At 46.4% G+C, this 10,000-nt stretch overlaps 1 protein-coding gene across 1 annotated transcript in view; it reads right to left on the bottom strand.

Annotated features, from left to right (window-relative positions):
• tmem86a (transmembrane protein 86A) overlaps window positions 1-10,000 on the bottom strand; it is a 23,172-nt gene that overhangs the window by 885 nt on the left and 12,287 nt on the right. The window contains exon 2 of the mRNA XM_080545023.1: window positions 1-251. This exon is cut by the window's left edge and continues 14 nt beyond it. Within this exon, the coding sequence (XP_080401149.1) occupies window positions 1-251 (251 nt within the window). The remainder of the gene's footprint in view (window positions 252-10,000) is intronic.

Below are 10,000 nucleotides of genomic sequence, written 5' to 3'. Positions count from 1 at the left end.
CCCTGCTCCTGCCAGATGAGAAAGGCGTCTCCCAGGGCCGAGAAGATGAGGCCCGCGAAGATCTTACGGGCACTGGAGTGGGCGCCTAAGAAGCTGAAACCGTGGGCCAGCATGAAGATCCACAGGCAGAAGATGGGCAGACACTTGATGAGGGCGCTGAACCAGGAGGGGGTGGAGGTGGGCAGCCACAGGACGAAGTACACACAGGTGGCCTTGAAGAAGGGGACCAACTTAGGGCCCTCGCTCTTCACCTGGAGACACACACACACATATAGGATTGTAGTCATTATGTCATCTGTTTAAAGGGAGACTCTGGGATATGATGTCAATGTCATTATGTCATCTGTTTAAAGGGAGACTCTGGGATATGATGTCAATGTCATTATGTCATCTGTTTAAAGGTAGACTCTGGGATATGACATCAATGTCATTATGTCATCTGCTTTAAGGTAGGCTCTGGGAAAGATCAATCAATCAGTCAATCAAACAGGCAAACAGTCAAAGAGTCAGTTGGCCAAAGAGTCAGTCAGTCAATGAGTCTGTCAGTCAAACAGTCAGTCAGTCAAAGAGTCAGTCAGTCAAACAGTCAGTCAGTCAAACAGTCAGTCAGTCAAAGAGTCAGTCAGTCAAACAGTCAGTCAGTCAAAGAGTCAGTCAGTTTGTTGACAGCTTGTTGCTGCACAGGTACAGTATATGATGTACACTACTGTAGAATAGCTTTAGCTACAGCAGCAATCACATAAGTTTCGTTTCTACCTCAACTAAGGCATCAGAGACAGACTAAGGCATCAGAGACAGACTAAGGCATCAGAGACAGACTAAGGCATCAGAGACAGACTAAGGCATCAGAGATGCTCTGCAACATGTTTACGCTTAGAGGAAACATTTTTGTACACAAAGAAAGGGGGGGGGGTGAAGGCATCTGCATTGATGAGGGGTAAGAGGGGGAGGGGGGAGGAAGGGGCGAGGGCATATGCATGGGTGAGGGGTAAGGGGGTCTGGGGTAAGGGGGTGAGAGGAAGGGTGGGGTCTGCAGCTCTTCACTGCGTGGAGACATGGGGAGAGAGGTTCATGCAACTGTCTTGTTTTTCCTCAGCCTGAATCATCCTATCTGTGTCCCTCACACAGCTCTCTCTAGAGTGTTGCTCAAGAGTTTCATCCTGTGGTCTTTCTGGTTTCATAAAATTGCCTTTTCACAGTCCTGACTCACGAAGCAGACACAAATTTAATGATCAGCAGTTTAGGCAGCTGAGGTCTGCACACACCAATTTCACTCTAATCTTGACTTCTCTAAGCACGGATAAAAACACACATCATGTGTGCTTGTTTTGGAGATGAAGATGAGTGTGGGACTGAGTTATAGTATAGACATATCCATGCACTAACGGCCTGTTACAGAGCAGGACCGCACAGCACCTTGTCTCATCTTCTGTGTGTGTGTGTGTGTGTGTGTGTGTGTGTGTGTGTGTGTGTGTGTGTGTGTGTGTGTGTGTGTGTGTGTGTGTGTGTGTGTGTGTGTGTGTGTGTGTGTGTGTGTGTGTGTGTGTGTGTGTGTGTGTGTGTGTGTGTGTGTGTGTGTGTGTGTGTGTGTGTGTGTGTGTGTGTGTGTGTGTGTGTGTGTGTGTGTGTGTGTGTGTGTGTGTGTGTGTGTGTGTGTGTGTGTGTGTGTGTGTGTGTGTGTGTGTGTGTGTGTGTGTGTGTGTGTGTGTGTGTGTGTGTGTGTGTGTGTGTGTGTGTGTGTGTGTGTGTGTGTGTGTGTGTGTGTGTGTGTGTGTGTGTGTGTGTGTGTGTGTGTGTGTGTGTGTGTGTGTGTGTGTGTGTGTGTGTGTGTGTGTGTGTGTGTGTGTGTGTGTGTGTGTGTGTGTGTGTGTGTGTGTGTGTGTGTGTGTGTGTGTGTGTGTGTGTGTGTGTGTGTGTGTGTGTGTGTGTGTGTGTGTGTGTGTGTGTGTGTGTGTGTGTGTGTGTGTGTGTGTGTGTGTGTGTGTGTGTGTGTGTGTGTGTGTGTGTGTGTGTGTGTGTGTGTGTGTGTGTGTGTGTGTGTGTGTGTGTGTGTGTGTGTGTGTGTGTGTGTGTGTGTGTGTGTGTGTGTGTGTGTGTGTGTGTGTGTGTGTGTGTGTGTGTGTGTGTGTGTGTGTGTGTGTGTGTGTGTGTGTGTGTGTGTGTGTGTGTGTGTGTGTGTGTGTGTGTGTGTGTGTGTGTGTGTGTGTGTGTGTGTGTGTGTGTGTGTGTGTGTGTGTGTGTGTGTGTGTGTGTGTGTGTGTGTGTGTGTGTGTGTGTGTGTGTGTGTGTGTGTGTGTGTGTGTGTGTGTGTGTGTGTGTGTGTGTGTGTGTGTGTGTGTGTGTGTGTGTGTGTGTGTGTGTGTGTGTGTGTGTGTGTGTGTGTGTGTGTGTGTGTGTGTGTGTGTGTGTGTGTGTGTGTGTGTGTGTGTGTGTGTGTGTGTGTGTGTGTGTGTGTGTGTGTGTGTGTGTGTGTGTGTGTGTGTGTGTGTGTGTGTATAGATGTCCTGGATAGGACCCACAGCCAGAGAGGGGCACACAGTGTGCTCTGTAGTTCCCAGGATGTGGACGTGCTCTCTGACCTACATGAGACTCACAGAAACGCTCCTTCTCTGGGGATGTGAAAGCAGAACTGGGGCAGAGGCAATTGCACCGACTCCATCTCCTCTGTCTCTCTGTTTGTCTGTGTCTCTGTCTGTCTGTCTGTCTGTCTGTGTCTCTCTCTGTGTCTTTCTTTGCCTGTCTGTGTCTCTCTGTCTCTATCTGTGTCTCTCTCTGTCTGTCTGTCTGTCTCCCTCTCTGTGTCTCTCTGTCTGTCTGTCTCCCTCTCTGTGTCTCTCTCTGTGTCTCCCTCTGTCTGTCTGTCTCTCTGTCTCTTTCAGTGTCTCTCTGTCTGTCTGTGACTCTCTCTGAGTCTCTCTCTATCTGTGTGTCTCTCTCTCTCCCCCTCTCTCTCTCTCTCTCTGTCTCCTGCCTGCCGGTCCATATCTCTTACACCAACTTCTTCTCTCAATCTCTCTATCCAAATAGATGGGGCACAGGGGAAAGGGAGGATTGAAACAGCGTGTGTGAAAGAGAGAGAAAAAGAGAGGTTTCACAACACGTCCAATATGATCCCCCCCATATGTTTCTCTCTCTCTCTCTGTGGGGTGGAGGATGTTTCTCTCTCTCTCTCTGTGGGGTGGAGGTACTGTTGGAAGTACAGGGGAAGTCGGGGGGGAGGGAGGCAGGGGGAAGAGAGGTAATGAGGGGGGTGGCAAGGTGTACTGTAGTATGTGCCAGAGGAGATGGAAGGAGAGAACTACTACTGTACTATAGGCAGGGGCCATTGGGGACGGGAGGAGGGAGGGAGGCGGGGGGGGTTACTGTAGTTCAGGCCACTGGTGGAGAGGTAAGGAAGTGTGTGTGTGAGTGTGTGTGTGTGTGTGTGTGTGTGTGTGTGTGTGTGTATGTATGTGTGTGTGTGTGTGTGTGGGGGGGGGGGGGGGGTGGGGGGCTGATTGCACAACCACTCAATAAAGTGCCAGACCAGAATACACAGCTGGATCATTTCTAAGGATTGGCTGACCTCGGACCTAACGCTCCATCCAGGAACTAACCCCCCTAATCCCCTATGGACGTGTGTGTGTGTGTGTGTGTGTGTGTGTGTGTGTGTGTGAGTGTGTGTGTGTGTGTGTGTGTGTGTGTGTGCAGGACAGGACTGAACTCCTGGCTCCCTATGTAGAAGAAGAACTTAGAGGCCCAATCCCATTTCTAATTTTCACCCCTACCCCTCGTTTTGGAGTGCCACTCACTTTTCGAGTTACATGGGGTAGTGGTTGAAATCTTACCCTATGAAATAATAGGTAACTCTTCAAGGCCCTGATACGTCATCATCAGTAGTATCATAGAAAAACATGGACACTCGCGATTTGAACTTATACGTTTCACGCCATCAATCGATCAAACAAATCATCAAATAAAAAAGAACAATGCTTGACAGAGTAACAGTGCTCTGTAGGCTAGCAACCCATGCTCCTACCCTGCCAGACTGCACTGATATTAGAGGAGCGGTAACAAGTGCAACAAGTCAGCCCCAACAAGTGCAACTGCAACTGCTAACTGCAAAAAGTGCAACTGCTAAGCCCCATCCTCTACAACCTCTACACCTACGACTTCACCCCTGTCCACCCCAGCAACTCCATCGTAAAGTTTGCAGACGACACCACCGTGGTGGGCTGCATCTCGGGGGGGGACGAGGAGGCGTACAGGGATGAGGTGGAGCAGCTGGGCAAGCTGTGCAAGGTTAACAACCTGCTGCTGAACCAGTCAAAGACCCAGGAAATCATCGTGGACTTCAGGAGGAAAAAATCTGAGGTCCAGCCCCTGCTCGTCAATGGAGGGAGCGTGGAGAGAGTTTCAACCCTCCGATTCCTGGGGGTGCACATACAGGATGACCTGTCCTGGAAGATCAACACAGCAGCCATCATCAAGAAGGCACAACAGCGGCTCTACTTCCTGAGAGTCCTCAGGAAAGACCACATCGGACAGGAGCTGCTTGTGACCTTCTACCGCTGCGCAGTGGAGAGCATCCTCACCTACTGCATCTGCGTGTGGTTCTCCAGCTGCACAGCCGCAGAGAGGAATGCGCTACAGAGAGTCGTGAGAACGCTGCCTCAGGAAGGCCTCCAAGATCTCCAGAGACCCATCCCACCCTGGGTACGAACACTTTGCTCGGCTGCCCTCGGACAGGCGGTTCAGGACCATGTTCGCAAGGACAAACAGACTGAAGCTCAGCTTCTACCCCAGGGCCATTCAGGCCCTGAACACAGCAAAGACCTAGGTTCTAGGCCCTGGACAATCTAGACAATTTGATGGCAGCTACTAGATTGAAATCAAGTGCAATACTGAAACACAACTGTGAACATTTCAAACCTGCAAACTGCGACACTTTAAATGAATGTGCAATAACACTATGTGCAATATGACAACCCTCGGGTACATAAGTTCAGAGATAGGAAATGTTAGAATAGGTATAGCATAGCATAGAGTACAGCACAGTTTTTTATTTGTATAGTATAGTATAGTGGATAGTGTACATAGCCTTTATTTATGTAAACCAGCTCTTTTCCCTTCTTGTTTTTAGTTTTTTTTTCTTCCTAGCACCAGGGGAGCCCCCCTCCCAAATTTCGTTGTTTGGTACCTGTACTATATCAATGACAATAAAGACCATTCATTCATTCATTCATTCATTCATTCATTCATTCATTCATATGCCATCAAAGGGGGGAAATGTGATGGAAATATGTCAAAATGCGGGACTGTCATACACAAATCAGCCTTAAAACATTGTTGTAACATTAGCTAGCTAGAGACCTCAGCATACTAGCGATTTTTTTGTTATTCTTGTTATAAAGAAATGTATATTATATATTATTATATATATTATTAAATTATAATACATTGAAATGACATTAAACTAAGATAATTCGATGGTTATTCATCATTTTAAAATCTTGATTAACAAAGAAATGATTACATTTGTGGTTTTCTTTTGTCGCTTGTGCGTTCTGACACTCTTTTGCAGACGATTCGCAAGGCATTCTGGGAGATTTCAACACTTGTTTTTAACCCTGGGTTTGGAGTGTGCATCTGAAAAAAAACTGTTGTAGCCCTACCACTTGGCCCTGCCCCTCCATGCCAACAAGAATTGGGACACCCTACCCCTACAAGGCTATGTGGTAGGGCCAAAGTGGAAATTGGGATTGGGCCAGAGATTTCCCTTGTTCTTCAGTTACCTTATCAGACTTTTCCAGGCAGTCTGAGCATAAAAGCAGTCATAGTATCAGTCTGAGGCATACAAGGCAGTCATAGTGTCAGTCATAGTGTCAGTCATAGTGTCAGTCATAGTGTCAGTCCATAGTGTCAGTCATAGTACAGTCATAGTGTCAGTCATAGTGTCAGTCATAGTATCAGTCATAGTGTCAGTCATAGTGTCAGTCATAGTGTCAGTCATAGTATCAGACATAGTGTCAGTCATAGTATCAGTCATAGTGTCAGTCATAGTATCAGTCATAGTGTCAGTCATAGTGTCAGTCATAGGTGTCAGTCATAGTATCAGTCATAGTGTCAGTCATAGTATCAGTCATAGTATCAGTCATAGTATCAGTCATAGTGTCAGTCATAGTGTCAGTCATAGTGTCAGTCATAGTGTCAGTCATAGTATCAGTCATAGTGTCAGTCATAGTATCAGTCATAGTGTCAGTCATAGTATCAGTCATAGTGTCAGTCATAGTGTCAGTCATAGTATCAGTCATAGTGTCAGTCATAGTGTCAGTCATAGTGTCAGTCATAGTGTCAGTCATAGTGTCAGTCATAGTGTCAGTCATAGTGTCAGTCATAGTGTCAGTCATAGTGTCAGTCATAGTATCAGTCATAGTGTCAGTCATAGTCATAGTGTCAGTCATAGTATCAGTCATAGTGTCAGTCATAGTATCAGTCATAGTATCAGTCTGGGGGCCCTATTATGCACTTCATCAATAAGACGAGGCGGTAGATCTAAACTTAAGACGTGGAGGCGTGGTCAAGGCCACTTTGCTATTATGCGTGCTGCAGTGGGCGCCTAAAAGCCGGCGCTAAGCAAAGAAATTAGTCATGGGTGTGTTTTGGGCGTCTTCTCAATCAACCCAATCAGCGTGCCAGGTGCCATTCCCTTTAAGAACCGGCTGCGTTGAGTCATTAGCGCTATGCTATTATGGAAGTCCTAAGAAGGAGGTCAGCGCGCTTCTCTGCCTCTCCCTTCTGAAATAAAGCATTTATACTGTGACCGTAATTGACGTCTTGCCGTGGAGCCACGTGTGTGTTCATGTGTGCCCACATGCATGCGCAAACCGCGGAGGCGCGCTCGTGTTTCAAAACGTGCATGAAGTCTAAACTTAAGAACTTTTCAAACCACTTCTTAGCGCTAGGAGAAAAGTCAGATCGCATAATAGCAGCGGCGCCTAGTGCACTTCATTAACATATGAACACTCCCACAATGAGCAATATATGCACGGGAGTTTTACGTCTTATGTGTGGGCGCCTATCGACACCTGCATAATAGCAGTAGCGCGTATGAAGCGCATAATAAGGGTGGCGGTAGGTCTTAACCTGGCGGTGCGTCTTAATTAACACTTAAGACGGCAAGTTAAGAAGTGCATAATAGGGCCCATAGTGTCAGTCATAGTATCAGTCATAGTATCAGTCATAGTATCAGTCATAGTATCAGTCATAGTATCAGTGCTTAGTTGGCCTACCAGGCAGACTGATGTGTGAATCAGGGTTTCCGTTAGAAAAATTTGCCGTCGGACATCGTGTCCGGGAAGAATTCGATTTACCGGACAAACGTGATATATTCCGGTCATCATATTCAAATATAATATTTTTTTTTTTTTGCAAAATCAGATTTTTTTTTCTCCAAATCTAATATAGCTGTTTGTCGCGGTGATTACTGTTGTGTAGCGGCCTATATATGCCATTTAATGTCTATTTCTCATCCGATACGATTAGATGCGAGCTATATAATATATAATAATATAACATGATTTGACGGATGCGCGCTATGCCATGCGTCAAATCCAGCGCTGAACGGGTCCAGCGCTGAACGGGCGCCTCACTGGGAACTGAACAGACAGCATCGATCAATGAACGGACTCCACATTACGTTAACTGAAGTTTGTTAAATTGTTTGGGATTAATGTGAGTTTTCTATTTTCTCTTTCCAGTTTTACCCTTTTTTTTAAAATCAATAAAACAACGTCATTTCTATAAGTCTCGCTGGTTGGGAAGGCATTTCGTTTAGCTCGGGAGTATGACAATGGGAAGAACATAACTGTATAACTGAATGACAACAAATGTATGAGTAATGAGTAAAACAATGTCACTTTTATAGTATGTTGTTTAACTTGCCGTTCGGTCGCCATGGCTCTAGTGTGTGTAGCAGCTTCAGCTAGCTGGCTAGAAACTTCTAGGGGTGCGTTCGTAAACACGCTCTGAGAGCGCCGGAGCGCACGCTGGCTTCGATGTCACAGAGCGACCGAGTCGTTCGATTGGACGAGAGGCGTTCCGCGAGTGCTGATCGGATTTCCAGAGCGTGTTTACGAACGCACCCATAGATGGGAAATCAAGAAACCGTATTACTATGGTGGACGGGTTGGCAGGGTTGCCAGATAGGCATGGGTTACCGCCGAATGGGCTACTGTGTTTAAGCGGTAATAGACTGGTTAAGCTGTAATCCCATCTGGCATCAATCCCATGTGGCACCTGTGTGCTGTTTCGCATAGGCCGGCCTACACATTAGGAGTCATCATCATGCCGGTGTCAAATCATATCATAATAAAAGAAGTACATAGCCTATATATTCGTCTTTTTTTAAAATAGAAGGAATCAGAATGTGAACTTTAGCGAATTGTATTCAAAGGGAATTATTTTCACCGGACAATATGTCAGGACAATATGTCCGACGACTTTTCAATTTGTCGGACTTCAAAAAAAAATACCGGACAAAGTCCGGGAATTACCGGTTAACGGAAACCCAGGTGTGAATACATTTGGCTTCTCGCCATCATCCGCTTTATAGCAGCTGCCTATGAGAAGACAACGGAAACATGGATAACGTGTGTGTGTATGTGTGTGTGTGTGTGTGTTTGTGTGTGCGTGGAGGGTCCATCCATCCTCTTAATGGTTTGTCGGTGCCAAGCGTTGGATATATCTAACATTGCCACTGGCTCTGGCAGGGCACCCAGAGAACCCAGAGAACCCCCTAACCCTAACCCCTGTCAGTTATCAGAGAACCCCCTGTCTAACCCTAACCCCTGTCAGTTATCAGACCCAGGAGACCTGCCTGGGCCCAGAGAACACAGAAGAGTACACACAGGACATGAGTACACTACACACTAAGGTCATTACACTACACCAGGGGTCGGCAATAGGCGGCCCGTGGGCCATTACTGGCCCGTCACCAATAATATTTGGCCCAGCAGATTATTTTGAGAATCCACTTTTCTTTTCTTTTTTTACAATATCGGACCGACAGTCCCACACCGCGCCTATAATGTCCGAATAGAGAATCTACCACCACCTGAATAATGCTTATTGTACTTTTATTCATGTGAAGAGTGAGAGTGAATGACACAGGGACAGACAATCAGGCAGCGGGGTGCACCGAAGCGCACTGACGCTGAACCCCTCAGAGTGAATCATAAGCAGGTGGACAAGGCGTGGTGCTGAAATAGCCGACATGCGGTGTGGTTTGAAAAAAATAACATCAGCTCAACTCTTTGACTGCCAGCCATGTTCAGAGCGGAGAGCTCCACACTGCCAGACTTTTGGGGCATTTTCGCTGAACTTTGAAGACCCACCAAATATTGACTTTTCGGACTACATAAACATTGAACATATCTACCAAAACTTTAGACTCTCTTCTTTCATCAGAAAAAGAAAGTTTGTTTCTAGCCTCTTTGAGTGTTTAGAAATCGGCCGTAGAACATAGGGTGGTTTCAGCAAAAACACCTGATTTTGACCAATAAACAGAGAAAACGAGCTTTTTCTGCAGAGAAGCAAATTCAAGCAAAACGGTGACTGATGTCCACATATTTTAGTTTTAGTGACACCTCAAACATCTGAAAAGTTGCTTACTTCTATGAAACAATAAAAACAACACAGGAAAAAAGGCTTTTGATGACAAAATAACTACATTTATTCACAGATTTAGAACATTTAGAATCATCATCACTCAATAATATTTTTTTTCTGTGTGGTAGGCTTTGAAGCACTCTCCTGAGTGCAGGGGTACATGGCAGGACCTGCACCACATTCTGGTCTCTCTCCTTTTACCCCTTCGAACGCAGACCCTACATTTTCTTGCTGGCTTTGTGTTATTGCTGGTGGGCCTTAATTTTTCCAACTCATGCCTGGCCATCCGGCCATCCAGCCTGCTGTCTGGGTCTCTCTGTCTTGCGGCCCTGGTTTGTCGGACCTCCTCTTC

The sequence above is a fragment of the Nansenia antarctica genome, assembly GCF_963989245.1.
Source record: "Nansenia antarctica genome assembly, chromosome: 14".
NCBI classification, from domain to species: Eukaryota; Metazoa; Chordata; class Actinopteri; order Argentiniformes; family Microstomatidae; genus Nansenia; species Nansenia antarctica.
This window is presented reverse-complemented; position numbering and strand designations above follow the sequence as displayed.